The sequence below is a fragment of the Quercus lobata genome, chromosome 1 (assembly GCF_001633185.2).
Source record: "Quercus lobata isolate SW786 chromosome 1, ValleyOak3.0 Primary Assembly, whole genome shotgun sequence".
NCBI classification, from domain to species: domain Eukaryota; kingdom Viridiplantae; phylum Streptophyta; class Magnoliopsida; order Fagales; family Fagaceae; genus Quercus; species Quercus lobata.
The window spans coordinates 33336095-33357636 of NC_044904.1; the positions used below are offsets into that span (position 1 = coordinate 33336095).

The 21542-nt window shown below is 33.0% G+C and overlaps 1 protein-coding gene across 1 annotated transcript; it reads right to left on the reverse strand.

Moving 5' to 3' along the window:
- Positions 1-3840: 3840 nt before the first annotated feature.
- Positions 3841-8255, reverse strand: LOC115987868 (protein UPSTREAM OF FLC). The gene is made up of 4 exons (XM_031111475.1): positions 7874-8255; positions 7361-7430; positions 6334-7275; positions 3841-4862 (listed from the first exon to the last, which is right to left on the reverse strand). Exons 1-4 carry the CDS (start codon positions 8103-8105, stop codon positions 4691-4693), a joined length of 1416 nt encoding a protein of 471 aa, XP_030967335.1. The 5' UTR covers positions 8106-8255; the 3' UTR covers positions 3841-4690.
- Between the last annotated feature and the right edge of the window lie 13287 nt (positions 8256-21542).

The window sequence follows — 21542 nt, forward strand, 5'->3', positions numbered from 1 at the left end:
CTTGGGCTAGTTTTTAGGTGGAAGGTCGGGTAATTGTAATAAAAACACTGCCATGGACCATGGCAACTGTGAACTTCGGGCTTAAATTTTAAAAATATACAACTAGCCGAGGCCATCAACAACAAGCAGTTACAGAAAATCGACGATGTCAACAACATATTGTTATATACCCCTCCAGGCCGAAAACTAAAAATAACCCCGGTAGAGATAATTCAGGACAAATTTTAATTACAAAACTATTTGTAATTTTAAATTACAATCTTATTCAATATCTTTTTATCGAATGTGAATTTTGATAAATCCACCATTGGATTATATCTTCTTCTTATATCCTTCATGCTTACAATTTTTTTAGAAAATTAAAGTTCAATAGTAATGTCATCAATAAATTGTTTAAATTGTAAGTTTTTGTAGTTTAAAATTATGCATTAAATATAACCTTATAAATCATATAGTAAACAATATCCGATTGACACAAAATTTGACATGTGTATTAAGAACGTAAAAAACATGTACTTTAATGGTTAGATTTCCAAAATATATAATAATGTTTATTTTATTAAGTAAGGTTGTAGCCTTAGGCTACAACTAATTTTGTAACTAAATTTTGTCCATTAAATTAAGTTTTATTTAGTGTGCGTTTGGCATTGATTATTTTTGTCAATTTATTTTACTATTCAGCTTATTTTTGCTACTATTCATATGTCCCACTGCATTTTTTGGTATTATTCATGGGATTTACTGTACTATTTCAGCTAATTTTTACTTTTATCTCCAGTACTTTCAGCAAAAAGTTTTCAATTTCAACTAAATAAGTTGTTCCCAAACAAACACTTCAAACAAACACTTAGTATTTTGCTGAAAGTTGGTTAAAATATACTCTCTCTTTTTTCTTTTTTTCTTTTTTCTTTGAAAGTATACTTATGCTTGAAAAAAAGTAAGAAAAAGTAAGATATATATAAAAACTAAATGTAAAACGAAAAATAGTTGGCAACAAACAAACACTTTTAGACATTAATGTTCTAGTACATAAATAGATAAAAACCAGTTTTTCAGAGAATATTTGAATCACTATTTGTATTTTGTCTAGATTTTTGTAGCTCATTTGCAGTGCATATTCTCCTTTACAAGGAAAATCAGGATTTAAATTCCCTCTCTCCACTTTATATGTGTGTGTGTTGTTGTTGTTGTTGTTGCGTGTGTTGTCTCCACTTTATATGTGTGTGTTGTTGTTGTTGCATGGGTTTGTTAATAAATTTTTCTTTTAACTTTTTATCTTAGAATTTTCCTCACCTATACTATATACAGCTTATTTGCTAAAGGTGAGAGCAAAATGATGAAAGCAAATCTATAATGCTGAACGAGCAAAATAAACCCTCAACCAAAAGTTACAATCAAATGGGCACAAAGTGGAGAATGTGAATGAGAATGTAATAAAATACGGGTTATGCTGATACATTTATAGGCAAACTGGCACTGGCAGATGATATGCACTCATTTCATTCTTAAAGAGATAGATTCTTAGCTTTTGACTCAATACATTTTATAGCAAGCCAAGCTCCAGGCCTTTCCACCTTTATTACAAAGAAAATTGACACAACCTCTATCACAATTTCAAGTAGGAAAACATGGGCCCTAAGAACCTCTCAAGCTCAAGGTCACTTTGCCAGGAGTCTTGTAACTCAACTAGTTCGCACATCGCAGTGTTTCTAACAAAAATATCCATATTCAAATCTCCCCCACCCCCAATTATCGATTTATCAACAAAAAAAAGCTCAAGATCACTTTAACTCTAAATAGCTAAAGCATATACGAACATTCTCAAAAGCCTCTTTATTTCTTACGTAAATTTGAAAAAAAAAAGAAAAAAAAAGACAACTCTCTATTTTAATTACTCACTTTTCAAGAATAGTGCTCCAACAAGAAAGTATCTCATGTGCTTGTTCCATGAACTAGAATTATAAGACAATTTTCACCATCTAACAATCTCTATGTCATTATTTAATTCATTATTTTTTTCCTAAATTTTTATTTATTTATATTCTTTCTTTACTTCGTATTGCACTATCATCCCCTCCAGCAGCAACATTTTTGTCGTGGTCATCCCCTCCAGCACTAAGGTCAAGCGGTACAAATTGGGTCAAATTAGCAGCTCCATTATTATTATTAACCAATAAGTTGCCTGTGCGATGTACGGATAATTTTTTAATATTTTATGTAAAACGGTTTTGGATAATGTTGTACGTATATTAAAAAAAAAAAAGTATACTAAATTAGAGTAAAGAAACATATACATTTTGAGATATTAAAAATTACTCCATCCGTCCCACTTTGTTTGTCCTGTTTGAAAAGTCAAACTTTTTAAGGGAATATCATTTATTGTCTTGTCTACCTTTTAAAAATGTATAAGTTTCCAAAATTACCCTTAAATAAATTTATCAAAAAATTGAATTAGTAAATTAATAGGGGTATAGTATGAACATTAGTAAATTAATAACTTTTATTTTTAGAAACAGGACAATATTTTGGGACATCCCAAAATGGAATAGAGGACAAACAAAGTGGGACGGAGGGAGTAATTTATTAGCTTCACTGCATATTTGTAGCCTTCTTAAGGTAAGTTTTTTTTTTTTTTTTTTTAAAATCACGAAACCAAAAATAAATGTAAAAGAGTAACAGGACAATGAAAATCAACTAATTTGTGTTGTGTTCACATATTTTATACTATGAAATAAAAGAATGCCCAACTCTCTAATTGTTTTCCACTTATCGATAGTGCGACATTAAGACATGATATGGACAAGTGTGTATGCATGTGTCTTATAGATGATTTAAAATTAAACCATAGTAGAATATGGCTTTACATTGCGCACCAAATATTCTCTCCACTTATATATCAAAAACAAAAACTAACTAACCAAATTACCTAAACTTAAATCATATTTAAGCCCCTAATTTAAAATAATAATAATAATAATAATTAATTGTAAGGGTTTCAGTGACTTAATGGTGGTGGAAGACCAGTATAACGGAGGTAGTGATCCCTCAGATTCCTCTTTCTCTCTCTTTCAAATGTTTTAATGTTTTATTAGTCTCAGGTCTTTTATTTTTGGTAATATATAGTGAAATAATGCGTTTTATTTAACAGTTTACAATATTTTTGTGTCTCTCTATCTCTCTCTAGAGCATTATCTCGTTAGTTATTACTATTAGTCCTCACTTTTTAAAAAAAAAAAAAATACTAAAACAGTGGGTATGCATAAAGACATGAAGAATAATGAAATGTGTGGTGTAAACTTAGGCAATTAATGAGATAACAGTAAAATAAATTAATGTGAATTTTTAGGTAATAGTAAAAAAACTTAATGAAAGAGGTAAAACAAGCTAAATGCAAAATTAGAGTACCACTTAACAGGACCTCATGCACTCTTGCATAAAGTCTCTGCTTTTATATATATATATATATATATATATTGATAATTATTTTGTTCTTATCATTTATGTGAGCTGAGGATTGTGGGTTGTCTTGATTGTGTCTCCATGTGGACAATCAGTTTGGTTTTTTACTATTTTGGATCGATTTGTAAATTATTGTTTGTGACTGTTGGCGTTGAGCAAAATGACAAATTAAGAAATGGCAGAGCTATGGTGGCTCTGAGTGAATACAGTCATGTTGCAATTTAGCCTTTCCACATAGCCGCAAAAGAAAATTTTTAGAGCTAGAATTTGGGGGTGATACTCTGTAAAAAATTGAGTGATGCTTTAATGCTGCCAAGCTGCACTACAACTGTGAAAATTATGAAAAAATTTATGTTCTTGACCGATAGAGGGACCTCCACTCTCAAATTACAGGCAAAGTTGTAATAGAAACAGATTAGAGGTAACACCTCCCAACATTGCTGGACTTGAACAAGCAAACAGTGAGGCTTTTGAATGTCATTGATATCATCCTTTTAATTCTGAACAAGGATCATCTAACCCACAATCAATATTTACCAAACATGCCTCAATATCATAAATGGAATGGTTCTATAAAAAAAAAAAAAAAAAGTTACTAAAATTAGTCTCTAGTTAGTAGTTAAAGACTTACAGGACCTTCCCATGTATGCCAAATGCACAATTTGCACAAACTCACCTCACCAATCTCCATACCATGTCGGGCGCAAGGAACCAAATTCAATCGTGAGGTCACGTGCGTCCTCAAATACGATGTCACCAAGGTATGTGACAATACCGAGGCCAGAGTTCTAGTTGTAGTACTTTTTTTGATGAATAGTTCTAGTTGTAGTAGTATTTCACATGCTCAAGTCAAATTACATATAGTCAAAAAAGTAAACATTAGGGTTAGTGCCAATCACCGAAATTAAGGCCAATTTTAATCCCCCGCTAATACCAATGCACACAATTTTTATCCAAGCCCAAACCTCCATACCTGATGACAATCAAAAAACTTGAACCTAGAGCACTTTTTATTCTCCTAAACATTCACTTTTTCCCCTCAATCTATGTGCTCGACTTGCCGTGACTTGCAAAATGCACACACCATGTATTTCGCATATCCTTTTTCATATCATACATTCTTTTTCAATAAATTTTTTTTTTTCCTTTTCTTTGGCTCTTGTTCTTATTAGTTTTTTTGGTTAGAAAGTACGAACCACAATACACAAAATGAGCCTTCAACTTTAATAAGTTAGACCTCACTCCTCTTGCTCACTTGTCGACTACTACTACTACTACTACTACTGATACAAGAACCATCATTGTTACAATCTTTCTTCGTTGGCTGTGTCTTTGGTTTCCTCGGTATGCATTTTGTGCGCACTCCCTCAATCTCTTCGTCCGCCAATTGCAACTGCGAACTCCTGCAGATAATATTATTCATGTTAAAATTTTATAACTATGTAATATAAAGAAAGCATTAACATGATTCTTTCTAAGCAAAGTCTTTATATTAAAAACCCAGAAAATAAAAAGAACAAGAAAGCAATTCAATATCAAAACTGTGTACAATAAGTCAACTCATCAAATTAAGAGTCAATAATTTGACTCTGCCAATGTGAAAACGAGGTCAGCAGCTACAGGGTAGAATGAATTCATATTCATATCTACTGGTCCCAACTGAATCTTCTCAGTATCATAGGCGGCCTCATAACTGCAAGACGTTAATCTTAGGGCCCCACGGAGTGGGGATGACAAGGTATAGATGTGCTCAATTAATATGAGACGGTGAGTATTAAATACAATAGTAATTTGATAGAAAACTGACACACAGTACACATTATCAAATTGCTATTTTTGTGAATCAAACTGAATTGGTAGCTAGCTGGCTATTTGCAAATCTCCGTACGAATCTCGCTTGCAAATCAAAAGCAGGCCAAAAGGGTTATCAGAGAATCAATGCCATCACTCATCAGATCAGACCCAGAATCCCAGGCAAAGGTTGAAGCTTGTAAGCAACTAGCAAAGTACTGGAATTCTGGGTCTCTCAAGGAACACATTACAAAATAATTCATTTCAAAACCATTTACATAGTTCAGAACAAACAGGCCGTTTTCTGTGAATTTCCCTTCCAAATTTTTGTTATAATGCAACTTTAGTAACATTTCAAAGCTTTTTTTTTTTTTTTTTTTAAATGCTAACTGCATAGAAATATTTGTTTCTATTCAAATCCTCACCCATCTCTAAATTAGCTAGAATGAGCAATACGCATTGTGCTATGACAAAACAATTACAATAAGACTGTCCTAATTAGCAATTGATTATGCCAATTACAATATTCATATTCCTAAAAACAATGATAATACCATAGTAAAAACTAATGTGTGACATATTTGAATTCAATTTTGATGTTTTCCCCCACTGATTATGAAAACAGCCACAAAAGTTATTCACTTGTCTAAAACACACGCAACCTATTTTACCAAACCGACAAACTTCCGTCAATTACAACTTGCCACCCCAACATATTATCGAAAGAATGTAATTTTTTACGGCAAACTCAACATTGCTCACTAGAAGTAAATTTATGTAAACTAACTTTATTTCAACACTAATCACCTCAAGGATTCATATTTCTAGTGATAGAAACTTATCAACTCAACAATATTATTAAGGGTTTTACTAATGTGTGAAATGTGTTCCGGCTCAAAATGGTAATAATGCGCGGCTTAAGTCACCATAGTGACATAAAACGTTAACTGTGTACAAGTCATACTCTACAGACTTACAGCTAAGATTACCCAATAATAGGAACACTGTGAAGCACATGATTCACAAACAGACAAATAAAACACACATGAATAAACTCAAAGCAGTAATCAAAACGTGACATACCGGTCTGCATTATACGAAGATGACCTCTTCAAATTTGGAACCTCCGCATCTTTCTTGTTTGTCTCGATCAAGCTCCCGCTAAAATACTCTTTGTCTTCCAATTTTAACCCCGGGAAATTAGGAATTTCCGTCAGCGCCCCTACCTCTTTACCCAATTGATTATTATTCCGTGCTCCGCGGGGCAACCTGGATTTATAGTGCCCAATCAACGAGAACCCTTGATCCTTAACTGACGTGGCACCACAGTCCTTGAACGATATCGAACCGCACGAGATCAATTGCATCAGAACCGTCGATGCCTTCATTCTTCCGCTTGGGAAATTCTCAGCCGTCCGATTCAAAGAAGAATTGTCCTCATTAGCGCCAGGCGGGCCAATCACCAACCGTCCATCAGCTTTCATTAATGATTCTAGGGTTTCGGGGCTTGAATCAGACGGCGGAGGCGAAATCTCGTCCCTACTCAGCTCCGTACTTTGACCATGGCATATTTCGCGTTGACTTTTCTCTTCGCGAACTTGTTCGTCATCTTCGTCTTCTTCTTCGATTTCTTTCGCTCTGACTGGTCTGCGTCTCCTTCGCTTGTCCTCGGTCTGAGTCGACGCGTCGGCGGCAGCGGCTTTTCCGGCGGACTCGCCGGAAGACGACTCGGCCTTGTAGACCTTGTACTCGTGGAGATCGATCGAGCTCCACGACTGGTTCCTTCGCCTCGTTATCACCGCCGGAAAATCCGAATCCTCGCCGGACTTGTTCGTCTCCGGCGGTGGTGGCCTCAGAGATCTCGACGAAGATGAAGACGTTGAAGGTGTCATCGTTTCGTGGAGCTTAGGGCTAAGATTGAGTTCGTGAAACTCCGAGCCTTTGAGAACGTATTCTTGGCCGTGAGCTGGGTATATGAAATCGTTCTCTGATAAATCGTGCCAAACGAAGCCGTTTTTGTAGCTCCTGAATCAGAAATCAAAAACCAGATATGAAACTGAAAGTAGCAAAGTAATTAGATCAAACAGCATAGATAGCGAGTGAGTGTTACCGTTTCGACGACCAGGAATACAAGTTAGCCATTCCCTTGCCTCGGAGGAGATTCAAGCGGTTAATTACATCTGCGATAACATAGTAAATTAGAAAATCTGAAAACTGCACTCGAAGCTCACTGATTCATCAGAATGAATAACACTAAGCCCTGTTTGGTTACCGAGAAGCAATAAGAAAATTGGAATCGTAAACACTGAAACCGACAATGTAAGCTTATTTTAATACTTGTCTCGTATCACGAGGCTCAAATTTAAAATTTTCTCTCTTATTTTCTTTCTTTCTTTCTTTCTTTCGTCAAGTTTTCTCGGCAGCCAAACAGTGTAAAGGAGTGTAAAAGCTTTGACTAGCACGAGGCTAAAGCAAACGAAAAAAAAAAAAAGCAAGGAACTTCAGCTCACGAGAAAGCAAAAAAAAACTTTGCATGAGTTTTCTCGGCAACCAAACAACAAACAAGTAGTTCAAAAAAAAAGAAGAAGAATAGTTTTTTTGTAGAGTTGTGTTTGAATTTTACCTCTGAGATAGAGACCTTCAGGAGAGGAAAGAGGGACCTCGATGAAATGAGGATGCTCGAGCTGTCCATTCCTGGACAAGTAGTAAACGACGGGGACCGATCTTTTCTCACTGGTCTTATTCGCCTTAGGCTCGGTCCATACAATGGTCCTTTCAGGGCTGCACTCTGATCTGTCCCTCCATTTTTTCGGGTTTTGGAGCTCTGTTGCTTTTCCTCTTGCAGCCACAGCCATTTCCTTTTTCGTTTTCCTAAGAACTGTTTGGTTACTAAGAAAGGAAAAAAATGGGGGGGAATGTTCAAGCTAGTGTTGAGGCCAGAAAGTTTTGAAGAGGGAAAGAGGAGTGGTTTGTAGTTTTATAGGAAGTGTGAATAAGGGTCCAACTTTTCGGATATACAAGTAAATTTGCCCTTATAGTTTATTAGCCGACCTACCTCTTTTTTCTTTTTTCTTTTTCTTTTTTAAATGAATGAAAAATCTATTAAATTTAATTGAGAAATAATGTACCATATGAACATAATCCACATCTAGGAGTTTTATCCAGATTTTACTTAATTTAAAAACCTAAACCATGTGGTCAATTCTGATCATACCGAATCTAAAGAACTGTAGAAAATCTAAGTATAAAAATTAAGTGTAATGGCACAATAGCTGGTAACAATTTATCCCATAAAATCTATTGTAAAAAAAAATTTGTAAGAATATAGTGTAAAATACATGATTTACTCATCAAATTTTAACATGCTATATTATTTTATCACATATTTAAAAATAAGTATAACCACATCTAATCAATTTTAATATTCATAAATAAATCTAACCAAATTGAGAATTTATTAAGATGTTATTTAAAAAAAAAAATTAAATGTTATTAGGTGTGGTAAAATGTGTTGAATTTTAAATAAAATATTAATATAACAATTTCTTATTGGATGATGTAAAATATAGATTTTACCTCTCATCCTTATCAAATTGTTAGTCAGATAATATGAATTAGAAATATTTATTATGTTATGAAAGTATTATGAATGAATAATTTCTCTATCAATTAAAATATGCACATATTTCCCATCCAAAAAAAAAAATTTACATATTTTTATATCATTTTTATAAATGCAAATCTCACCATATCAACTCAATAACGATGAAATGGATTATAAAATTTGATGAGTCCTAAACTAATATTTGTTTAAACTTTAAACTTGACTAGTGGAAAAATCTGAACCATCTTTGTTATTATTTAATTTACAAAGAGTTGAAATTGTTAGAAATCTTGGGTAGGGTTGAGTGCAGAGAATCTAAAAGTTAAAACCAGAGGGAGGGAGAGAGATTCAAAATGTGGATGCCGCAGACAACAGCTACCAAACAAGATAGGGCCGTTTTTATTTGGCTTCAGTATTTTACAGGTTATGTGACAGTATAGTTGAATTATTTTATGGCTGGACAGAGATGTAGGGTCAAAACGCCGTCGTCGGAGCTTGACCTCTGCTCTCGATTATGGGTTATTGCAATAATTTTTTTTTTTTTTTTTTTTTTCTAGAGGCTAAGTAAAAGTAAATATCTTATAAAAAAAAAGAAGTAAAAGTAATTTGAAAAGGGTAGAAAAAAAAGCAGAAAAGACTACGCTCTTTTGAAATTGCGAACTTGGTATCTCTAGCTAGGCTTCTAGTTTTAGTTTCCTATAAAGCTACAACCATTATACAAATGTCAACAGAAATTGCAAGCAAACATTAAAGTGAAATAAAGAAATGATTTCTACCAAAAAAATAAATAAAGAAATGATGGTTGGTAGACACCTTTAGCAGTGCATTCAAAATTTAAGTAGACTCTACAGTCTGCAATCACATAAGTGTGTATAATTTTGCACGATAAAATATCTTATGGGACATTTCCCTTCATGTCTGCAACTTATTTGGTAAGACTATTCATTAAAAATTGGACATATATAGCAAAATAAAAATACCATAATACCTTTAAAGTTTTCAATAGCCTGCCCAATTTTCTCATTTTTTTGCCACTAAAACACTAAACATTTTTCTTTTTTCCAATATTCATAAACACAGCTCTATCAAAAAGAAGAAATATACTCCCTATCACTTCTGGCCGTCGACAGAAAATTACATCAGCTGTTGCTGGCAATCTTGCTCCACCCAGAAAAGTTCCAACAACTGCTCCAGCCTGACAGCAACATCGCGAAACATCAGAGTAAAGGTTTTGGCGATTGAACGGCAATGGACCGACTGTTTCCACCACCCACCTCACCTCTATTTCAAAATCCACCGGAAAAAAAAAAAAAAAAAAATGTGATTAGATATGGTGAGAATATTTTGAAGTCACATTTTTGGTTTTTTTGTTATTGTGTTGTATCATTTCTTTGCCAAAGTTCATCAATTTCTTTTATTTGTAGCACTATTTTTTTTTTTTTTTCCAGTTCGTCAAATGACCTCCTAAAAGGAACCCAGTTTCTTCATTTCTAATTAGGGCCTTATTGAACCTATAGTAAGTTTGTTAAGTGACTATTCCATTTTTTTTATTCATTTTGAAAAATTCCATTGGTTGTTTTGTTAAGTGACTATTCCATTTTTTTATTCATTTTGACAAATTCCATTGGTTGTTTTTTAATTTCTATATTGTCGCCATGTAGGACCTTTGTTTTTAATTGGAGGATTTGATTCTTGATCAACAGGTATGAATAACTAATTTTTAATAATTCATTCTCATTTATAATATAAGTTTTGATGAAATATTACATATATATAAATAAAAAAAAAAAGGTATTTGAGGAAATACAGTAAATACTCTGTTAGTATTTGAGTTAAGTGGAAATTATAATATTTTGATTATGGGTATGATGCCCAGTTGAGTGTGTTGTGTGTTTATGGCTAAGATACAGGAGCATTGCCCCCTTCCCTTTATCTGGGCATCATAGTATTTACTGTGTGTTGTGTGTTTACTATCTATGATTTCAACAAAGTATATGAGTATTAGTATATTTGTGTTTACTATCTCTGTGTGTTTATAGCTAAGATACAGGAGTATTAGTATATGTTTTTTTTTTCTTTTAATTTTTTAAAAGCTCCCCTTTGTCTTTTCTAATTGTTTCTATGCAATGCTTTTTCTTTTCTTGTTTGTGTTAGACCAATGCAATGGAGTTTCAAAGAAATGTTATTGATGTGGCTGAGAACAATGATGGAGAAAAAAATGAGAATGTCATTGATGTGGATGAAGGCAAGGATGAAGGAGAAAATATTGAGAATGTAACTTTTGTTGAAAGTGGTGAAATCAAAATAGGAATGCAAGTGAGTTTTGAAGTAGAAGCATATAACATGTATAATGAATATGCTTTAAAGAAGGGGTTTAGCATTTGTAAAGCAACTAGACGAACAGTAAATGGTGTTGTTAGGCAAAGAGAATTTGTGTATTCTAAACAAGGTTTTAAAGAATTTGAAAACCCTTTTGATGTGAAAAAAATACAATCATTTAGAAATAAGGACAGGTTGTTATGCTAAGATTCGGTTTGATGTGAAAAATGATATTTGGACTGTGTCACATTTCAATGATATACATACGCATGAATTTGCAAGTCCTAAAGAAAAGTGTAATTTGCAATCAAGTAGAAAGGTGCATAGTAGACATGGGAATATACTTAGCAATATGGTTGGTGTGGGTATAAAAGCAACAAAGTCATACTCCTTTTTAGCAAAGGAAGTTGGTGGTGCAAATAATCTTGGGTTCTTAAGGCAAGATTGTCACAAGTTCTTGCAGATTGTAAGAAAAAAAATAATTGAAGCTGGAGATGGGCAAAGTATCATTAATCATTTCAAAAAAAGGCAAAGTAAAGATCCAATATTCTTCTATTCAATGCAAGTATATCAAGATAATAGAATGACAAGTTTCTTTTGGAGAGATGGTAGGTCAAAATTAGATTACGACTCTTTTAGAGATATTGTTATTTTTTATACTACTTATTGAACCAATAAGTACAACTTAATTTGTACACCATTTGTGGGGATTAATCATCATTGGAACAATATTTTATTTGGTTATGCATTTCTAGTAAATGAGACTATTGAGTCATTAATTTGGTTGTTTGGGACTTTTTTTTACTACAGTGGGAGGTAAACAACCAATATCCATTTTTACAAATCAAGACCAAGCAATGGCAAATGCAATTAAGGAGGTTTTCCCTAAGTCCCGACATTGACTTTGTTTGTGGCATATTAGTCAAAATGCCAAAAAAAAAACTTGCTGGGCTTTATAGCAATCATGATTTTCATGAAAGTTTCAATAAATGCTTATATGGAAATATGAATGTAATGGAGTTTGAGCCAACTTGGAGTGCAATGATTGAGAAGCATAAGCAAGAAAATAATGATTGGCTTAATAGGTTATACCGTGTTCCAGAAAAGTGGTGTCCAAGTTTTAATGTAGACTTCTTTTCAGCAAGGATGAAGTCCACCCAACGGAGTGAGAGCACAAATAGTGTTTTTCATAAAATCATGAAAGCTTCCTTGCTGCTTAATTAAATTAGTGAATTTTATGAGGAAAAAGTGGCACAAATGCGTCAAGAAGAAACAAACGAAGATTTATGTTGCAAGAATAGTGTACCTGCAAAAGTTAACAAGTAAGGAGGTATGTTGAAGCATGCTGCTAATGTTTATACTATTGTTTTGTTTAAAATGTTTGAAGATGAGTTCTCTTTAGGTACAGGATTGAGTTATGTCGAAACTAATCATCATCATGATGAATTTACTTTTTCACTAGTTGGTGGTGATAATAACAGGGTGCATATTGTGCATTTTAACCGATCTAATTTGACTATTTGTTGTGATTGCAAGTTATTTGAGACTTTGGGCTTGTTATGTTGCCATGCTTTAAGGGTGTTTCTTGTGAATAATGTGAACATGATACCGGACAAATATATATCAAGTAGATGGAGAAGAGATGCAAAGAAGATGTTGACTTATGCTAATTCATGTCAATTAAATGATAAATCTACTCATGCATTGCGAATGAGCGAGTTAAGTCATATGGGGTATAATCTTTTTAATAAAGTTGCTTTCTAGAATGAGGTGACCACATTTGTCAAAAAGAAGTTAAGTGAAGTGATATGGGAGGCTGAACAGATGATTATGGCTATGAATAAGGTAGAAAATGTTGGTAAAGAAAGTCATCAAGAAGATCTTACATATGATGATGATTTACAAATTTGCTTAGTTGGTGATAAACGAATTCTTGATCCACCACATGTGAGAACGAAGGGGGTAACCAACAAAAGAATAAAGGGTCTATTAGAAAAGGGAAAGAAAGAAAAAAGTTAAAGGTGCAACCACTTCTCAATTTTCACAAGCTAGTTCTATGATGCATGGTAATTTTTGTTCTATTATTTCAAATATTGTTTTTCTTAGTTTTATCAATTAATTTTAATTTTGTTTCTATTCCTCTTTGGCTAGGAGAATCTGCAACCTTGTTTTTTCCAACTGAGATGTGTTGTGATTACCCTATGGTTAGCTCTACAAGAATGTTGAATCAAGTACTTTCTATAACTGAAGTTCATCATATTCTTTTATTTATTATTATTTTTAATTATGATATTTTTTATGTAGAACTCTAACACATCAAAGGATGACACAAGACTTTGAAGAATCTTAGACAACTTTTATGACAGTTTTTTGTGAAGCATGTTGGATAGTTTTTTTTCAAGATAAACAACTTTTTGGATGGCTTTATGCATAGCTTGTAGCCGCTTTTTGGATGGCTTAATGCATAGATAATTTGTAATAGCTTTTTGGACAATATTTGTGGCTGACTTATGAAACTATTCCAATAGCATTATGCACAATTTGTTATAGCTTTTTGGACAATATTTATAGCTGACTTATGAAACTATTCCAACTTATAGTTGCTAACTATACACTTATCATATATCTGAGAATGAATATTTATTTCACTACAGTCTTTATGGTTTTATTTGCCATTTTCTTTTCCTTCATGTGCAATTTGATTGTAGCAGTTTTTCAAATAGTATTTGACTATTTGTAATGGACTAGTGAACTATTCAAGCAGTTTAAAGGTTTAGTAATCAAAGTTCACAAGTTTTGGTTATAACAAATCATTCTCAAAAATTTATTTAGCGTTCTCTTGAATACTGATACTTGGTTGCCAAAACAGGATATATGAACAAAAGAATCTTAGTTATAACTACATTCTAGCTTAAAGATCATTTTTCAATTCATGTTTTTATCTTCACTGTCATTTTCAACGTTTTAATATAGTCAAATTTACATCCTTACACAAATATATTAGTGTCAATTGTATTCATATGCCTCTTTAAAATATAAAGAGGTGAAAATTGCTAAAGACAAATGCCACAATTCATTGGACATTATAGAAATCCAGTATAAGAAGTTAGAACATTTAAAGTATAGACATCTCAAGTGATATTGCCCAAAAGCTGTTAAATTTATTCATTACAAAATCCATTCGGCAGGATGTATTACATATGAGAAGCCATTTCACAAGTCTATACATGAATAACCATTCTATGCTATAATAACAAATTATTTACTAACTCAAAAAAAGAAAAAAAAATCATTTACAAAAGATTTGCTTTAACAAATCTAAAAGGAAAAATTTTCCCAACAATTTCCTTCTTAATGTCTTCAAGCTATGTTAAACAAATAGACTTTAAACAATGATAGCTTTTGAGCAACTAGAGCTTTAGCCTTAGTCCATAAAATTGTAGTTTTGCCAAGAGTGTTGTCACAACATATAGGACCATGTTTGAAGCTAGATGCCGATCTTGCAAGTATCCTACATAATAGTAGACAACATCAAAAGTTAAGCAACCAAAGCAGAGAAATTTTCAAAATCCAAAAATTCAAAACTTTAATGGTTGGAAAAAGAAAAGACTTTAGTGAGATCAGTTTAGAGCAAAAATAAATCACGCTAAACTTCAACCATGATTCCAAGATTAAGTTCTTTCTATTAAGTTTAAGAGAGTACACACCAGTTCAACCCAAAATTGAAGAAAGAAATTAAAGGTGATATTTATGTCTATAGTTTAGGATTAAAGGATGATATATATGTATATAACCAATCAGTTTGAAGGTGGCAATTCAGAGGCACCAAAGGCAAGTAATGGAAAACCAAATCCAAATCCTCCACGTCCAAATCCAAAAGCCCCTTTGAGATCTGCTACCCTAAGTCCTCAACTCAATCAACAAAAACCACCAAAGTAACACCAATTGCAAACCAAACACTAGCCACCAATATTAGTAGTAATAAGCAAACAAATGCAACTACCACTCCATCAAAATTCACAAACCAAAGAGAAATTCATAATAATAATAACAATCCAATTCAACAAAATCCAGAACCCAATCCAAAACCAAGGAAGCAATCATGTTCACTAAGTGTGACGAGGGGTCCAAAAGCGGAAGTCAAATAAGAGAATACAAAATCAAATTTTATACCTTATTCCATTTTCTCTTTATTATGAGTGTAAAATTTGAATGAATTTGTAAGTAAAACAACTTTGTGTTTCCCTTCAATTTTATGACATAGCAAAAGCCAGACATAATATTGTAACCCAAATAACATCAAACGCCCACCAGTCACCAACTTTGACATTCACCAACCCAAACTCACAAATTCCATAAAAAAAAAAGAAGACGAAAGAGTTGCCTCCAGCAACCAGCCTGCCCTTGGTCATCGACACATGCACACCCAACTTGGGTTTCATACCCATTATCAAAAATCTTAAAATTTTAACAATACTTTAATCAAAATCACAAAATGAAGCGAATTGAAAAAGAGATGGGATCAAATTACCTTTAGGTTAGCAAATCCAAGAAAAAACTTTTCGGAATCGTTAGAGACCGTGGTATTTGTAAAATGGCAGAGTATAAGTGGAAAAGATATAGGTTCTTTTTGTGGTGTCGCCGTCGGGGTGGAGCGATCATCGGATCGTCACCATCTGGTGGATTACCATCGGCAGGAACTGGAAGAGACAGAGACCATCAGCTGGAACTGGAGAGAGAGAGAGAGAGAGAGAGAGAGAGAGAGAGAGAGAGAGGAGAATGAAATTTGAATTTTGAAAAACTCAGGATAAATAAAACTTAAAGGAGCTAGCCGGACTATTGAAATTTGTGAGGGTATTATGACTTTAAGGTGTTACATGTGTCCTATTTTGATTGGAAAGGTTCACCAAATAAGTTGCTAACATGGAGTGTCCCATAGGATACTTTCTCATTTTTCACATTTAAACTTGAAAATTAACCGGTTTAGTGAGTTGAGAAAAGTGTATGAATTTACATTATTAGTGTATGTATATGAAACTCATTCTTAGAGACTGGAACTTTGATTTTTACTTTATCATGCTAAGGTGTGCAATGATCATATAAATCTATTTTTTAATACTTCTTTACTCATATACATAAAGAGAGGTGATTTGATAAATAAATAATATTTGAATAAAATGTAATATAAAATAAATAATTTGACGTGAGGGTTTTTGAAAAGTGATTATGTGAAATAGAAAAAGTAGACTTTTATGCTAAAATAGACCCCAAAAAAAAAAAAAAAAAATTTGCATGGGTTTATGTGGATCCTCTAAACAGTTTAGAATAGTTTATTTTATTGGTTTTGTTTGCTTAAATAATAAATTAAATAAATATATAATTGTATCTAAAGTAATAATTAAAAAAAAAGTGTATATAAAGTTATTATAAAGTGACCTGAAAAATAAGTTGGATTTTAAGTTGATCTAAACACAAGCATACTTATAAAAAAAAAAAAAAAAAAAACACAAGCATAGATCTGCAAGAATTTTTGATGTAGATGGTATCTGATGATGCTGAAAGTACCACCAGTAAGTCACACGGTCCTCGCACACTCCAAATAGCACCTGCACAGCAAAAAGAAAGGACCTAACAGAGAGCACCGGTGTGGTACCGGTCAAATACCCTCCAAAGGTCAAGTCAGAACTATTCACACTGCTCTAGAGTGCTAGAGAGGGTAAATTATGCGTACCTTGGTTCGTGAGGGTGCTTGGTTTTTATAGTAGTAGGGCTTGACCCCTTTTCCTTGGAGTAGAAGTCTTTTCCTTATAGGAGTCTCCTTGGGCGTATTTTGCGGGATCCTTTCCATATAGGAATCCCTCTTAGGTTTCACGAAACGTGGAGGACAAGTCATTTACTTATACATGCAAACATGGTTAGCAAGCATTCTTTGACTAGTGCCGTCAGTCTATATTGTGCCTTCGGTCTTCATACTGTCAGTTTCAGGATGACTTTCAGCTTTATTATCCCGTCGGCCTGTGGTGCTCTTCACAACTTCATCCTGCCGTCAGTCATTAAACAAAGGCTGACGGCCCAGTAGGTACCGTCACCCATATCTCTTACTTAACCAATCTCTTTTATCCTTATCAGCATCTGCTCAAGGAAATGCAATGCCTTATTTATATGAACTGGAAAAAAGATTTTGACTTTCTATCAAACGTGTCTTCTATATATGTATATATATATATATATATATATAGCTTCTTTTCAACTTTCAAGTGGTAGAAAAAGAAAGTGGAAAATTATTATTAATTGATATCAAAAGGCTTGAGATTAGCATTTACAATCATTTTTAACGCATGAACTAATAAAGAAATATACAAAAAAAGAAGAAGAAGTGATTCCTATCTTTATTTTTTATTTTCAATTGTGCTTTTATAATTGAAGATTGATCATTGAAGCCAATTGCAAGACGAAAGCTAAACTTTTTAGTTTGATTCTTTACTATCATAAAGGGACAAAACAAAAGTGTTGATTGGAGTTGCATGAAATGAGGAAAAGAAAAGCTAAATTGTTAAAATAATCATCTCTAGAGTCTTGATTCATCATGTGAATGCAACACTTTTACTATATATTAGTACACTTTTTATTTCATTTTTGACGAGTTCTCTATGGGGAATCCCTCCTTTTCAAACAGTTTCTAAGAAAATTCAAATTCTTATGAGTTGACTACTCATTCTTTATTGTCTTAAACCTAACTTTGACTCTAAAGCGTGGATTGCGTTCTTTCTCTCCGCAGGTTTAAAAGTACTGGGTTGCAAAAAAAAAAAAAAAGAGTACTGAAAATGAACCGCCACTCCACGTGGCCAGCCTTCTTTCCCTCTCTCATTCCATCAAAAATCCGAAATTTGAAGAAAGACCCACGACAGATTGATTGGACAAATTCAATCAGAATGATCAGGCCAAAGTGACGGCTATGATTACTCGGAGATACTTTTGTACGTTCTAACCTAGAGCAATTCTACATAAAAATTTTAAAAAATAAAATTGATAATATTTTTTGAGAAAGATTTGCTACGAGCTGAGATACAACCATTTTTTAAAAATGTATACGTGTCAATGTTTTAAAAAAACATTTGTTTAAAACTTTTGTTAATTCACTTATTCTTACCCAGCGACAAGCATTGATATATATGCATTTTGTAGGATTTGCTACGACTTAAAGCCTGTTTAGATTAAGAGAGAATGAAGAAAAATGAAGGACAGTAAAATAGAGATAATTAAAAAGATGTTAATTTTATATTAAATCAACTTTACTTTACTTTACTTATTCTCTCTTCTCTCAATTCAAATAAATCATTAGTTTGTAGTAAATCTTTCCCTATATTTTTTTTCACTAGCTTGACAATAAGATTTTTCTTTAAAAAAAAAGTAAAAGTTTATAATTATTTAGGACCTCAACTAATTTTATATTCATTTTTACAACTATTTTTGTTGTAAATTTTGATTATTGTGGTTACTTTTACACTAGTTCACTATTTTTTTTTTCTACCACTTGCAAACAACTATATCATATAATTGTAAAAATTGGTATAATTTACTCGTAGTTAAATTATTTTTCAAAAGTTTACCCATGTGAAAAATATTACGGCATTGCTTTTTAACATAATCTGCAATTGGATATTCCCAAATCTTTTAGGTGGGGTTGGTCTCCCAGTTGTGATTTTCTCTGCATGATCTGATGGATCAAGTGAATGCAAGAGAGTGAGGAGCGTAGAAAGAAAGGGGCCCACTAATTTATATAGGTTAGAAAGTACTTAACCCCTGAAGTTCCAACAATGAGCGAAATTGGAGGTTGGAGCTATGTGATTTTTAAAAAGATTATACTCGTACTTGGCACTGCTAGTGTGATTTTTCAAACGTTGGGTATTTGAATAATGGTCGGTTTAGTCTATGTTTTCGGCAAAATAGTCCAAAAGTTCAAACATGTCCCCATACGTTTAGACATGCACTCGCACGTGGAAGTGCACACGCATTGACCAACAAGTCCACAAAGGCACTGGCCAACCAGAGTTTTTAAGGCCCCACGGCCATGTTATTGTGTGTGTTTAATTCTTTCCACGAATCAAGTGACATAGTCCTAGTTGACCCTAATTTATGTAGGTTGTTGGGATGCAATTAGAGCTCCCAACATAGAATTAAACAAAAAATTGATAGTAAAAATTTCCTTCTCCCATTATAACTAATAAAAGTCCGGTTAATATATATCCTTAGAGTATATACTAACAATTTATTTCAAAATTTTTTTATTAGGAATTGAAAAAGTTATCAAAAAGTTTGACAATTTTTTCAATTTTTAATAAAAATTTTCCTAAAATGGGTTACTAACATATTTCCTAAAGGCATACGTTAATGTACGTGCAAGTTAGATTTGAATTTATATGGGACAATAAATAAGTTATCTAACAATACATCCCAATGAAAAAGCTCATGAATGACAAAAATGCAAGTTTTGACATCATAATGTCTAAAGAAGAAGAAAGTGATTGCAAAAATATAAAGTGGACACAAGATATACATGGAAAACCCTAGGAAATGGATGAAAAACCATGGTTTGAGCAAGAAATAATCATTATTGCTTTGTTCAGCTTTGTATTGTATGGAAAAAGAAATAACCATTGTACAATAAAGATGTTCTTCCTTAAAAAATAGACATTGGTTTCTACCTTACTTTCTTATTAACTTTTTGCTCTCTTCTCAAAAGATCTACTTAGGTTTTTACCCTAAAAGTCCAGCTGCATGTTCCTCTTATGATCTGAGGAATATGGCTAAGTACAAAAATAGGTGTCCAGTCATCATTTTCTTATTTTGGACATTACTACAGTTGGGGTACTATTTGGTGACTGGATGAGAGTGAGTACGCCAACATCAACATTGTGGCATGAGGGTAGGTGACTTTGCCATTGCCTAGGGAACTCTTGAGCAATGAGATAGACATTAAAAGTATTGTAAGTGATACAGGTGTTTTTGAAGTGGTCCAACATGCACTCAGCCAATAAGGGATGTTTCTATAGTTGCTGACCTTAGGAGGTTACTATCTCCCTTTTGTGAGTGCTATGTTAAATGCATATCTTACTTCCTTCCCAAGACAGTCATGCCCTTGGTACGGGCTAAGGATAAAATCTTGTAACCAACATTTCCTCTCCTTACTCATAGCCACTCCACGTGTAAGGTCCAGATCCAGTCACATTGACACTCTCCCATGCCTTGGTTGGTGTACAATACAATATTATAAGTTTTATAACTTAATTGACATCTCTTAGTAATTTTAATGAAAATATTCAAGTTTAAATCCTCTTACACTCTCATGTAATAATAATAGGGAAATGCTAACAAGTGCCCTTAGGGCATTGGTTAACAATCAGTTTTAAAAAAGTTTTGACATCACTTTTATAGGAAATGAAAAAAGTGTCAAAATAAAAATGAGAGGTGATATTCAATTTAAACATAAATATGCAAACCACTGAAAGATTATGATTTTTTGGGGTCTGAAAACAACAACCACGCTAGCTTTCACAATAAAGGTTGTATAATTGTATTATACTATTATGTCTATAAATTTTCGAAAGCCCAAACCTCGACAAAAACTTTGTTGGCAAAGTAAGTACTGATTTTTCAAAGCTAAAAGTCTGCTCTTTGCATCCTTTGAACTACGCAAAACTTTCTCCTATCAAAAAAAAAACTACATTAAAACTTTCTATGAGGCTCAACCCATCACAAAATTTTGGAAGGTGCTTTGAATATGACAGCATATATAAAGGTATGGACTGAGCAACAAACCTAATCATTGTGACACGCTCAGCCCAAGGCAAGCGTTTGCTAGGCCAACTATTTAGCTTGGCATCAACTCTCTACTCAAGATAGAAAAATCTTTTGCTTTCCTTCTGTTTAGTATTCACATCTAGGATGGTATAAAAATTATTTTATCATCAAAAAACCTACTTTATTAATTATAATAATCTATTTTATAATATATCTAACATTTTAATTTTAATTTTAATTTTTACATATAACCCAATAAAATAAGATAAATTACACAATAAAATAATATTAAGGGGTAATTACACATAACCCACCTGTGGTTTGAGCGAAAATCACTTTGCCTATCCGTGGTTTGAAAAGTATCACTTAACCCACTTGTGGTATGTTTCCAACAATCTCTGTAACCCACCTCAAGTCCAGCCGTTACAAAAACACTTCTTAACCCCAAAACACAGCATAAGGTGAATCAAAACACCAAAAACTTAGAAACTTTTTGAGAGAGAGATATGTGGTGAGATCAACATGTTCTTCGTGGTTTGGAGTGTCTGAAGGGGGAGAAAACACAAGT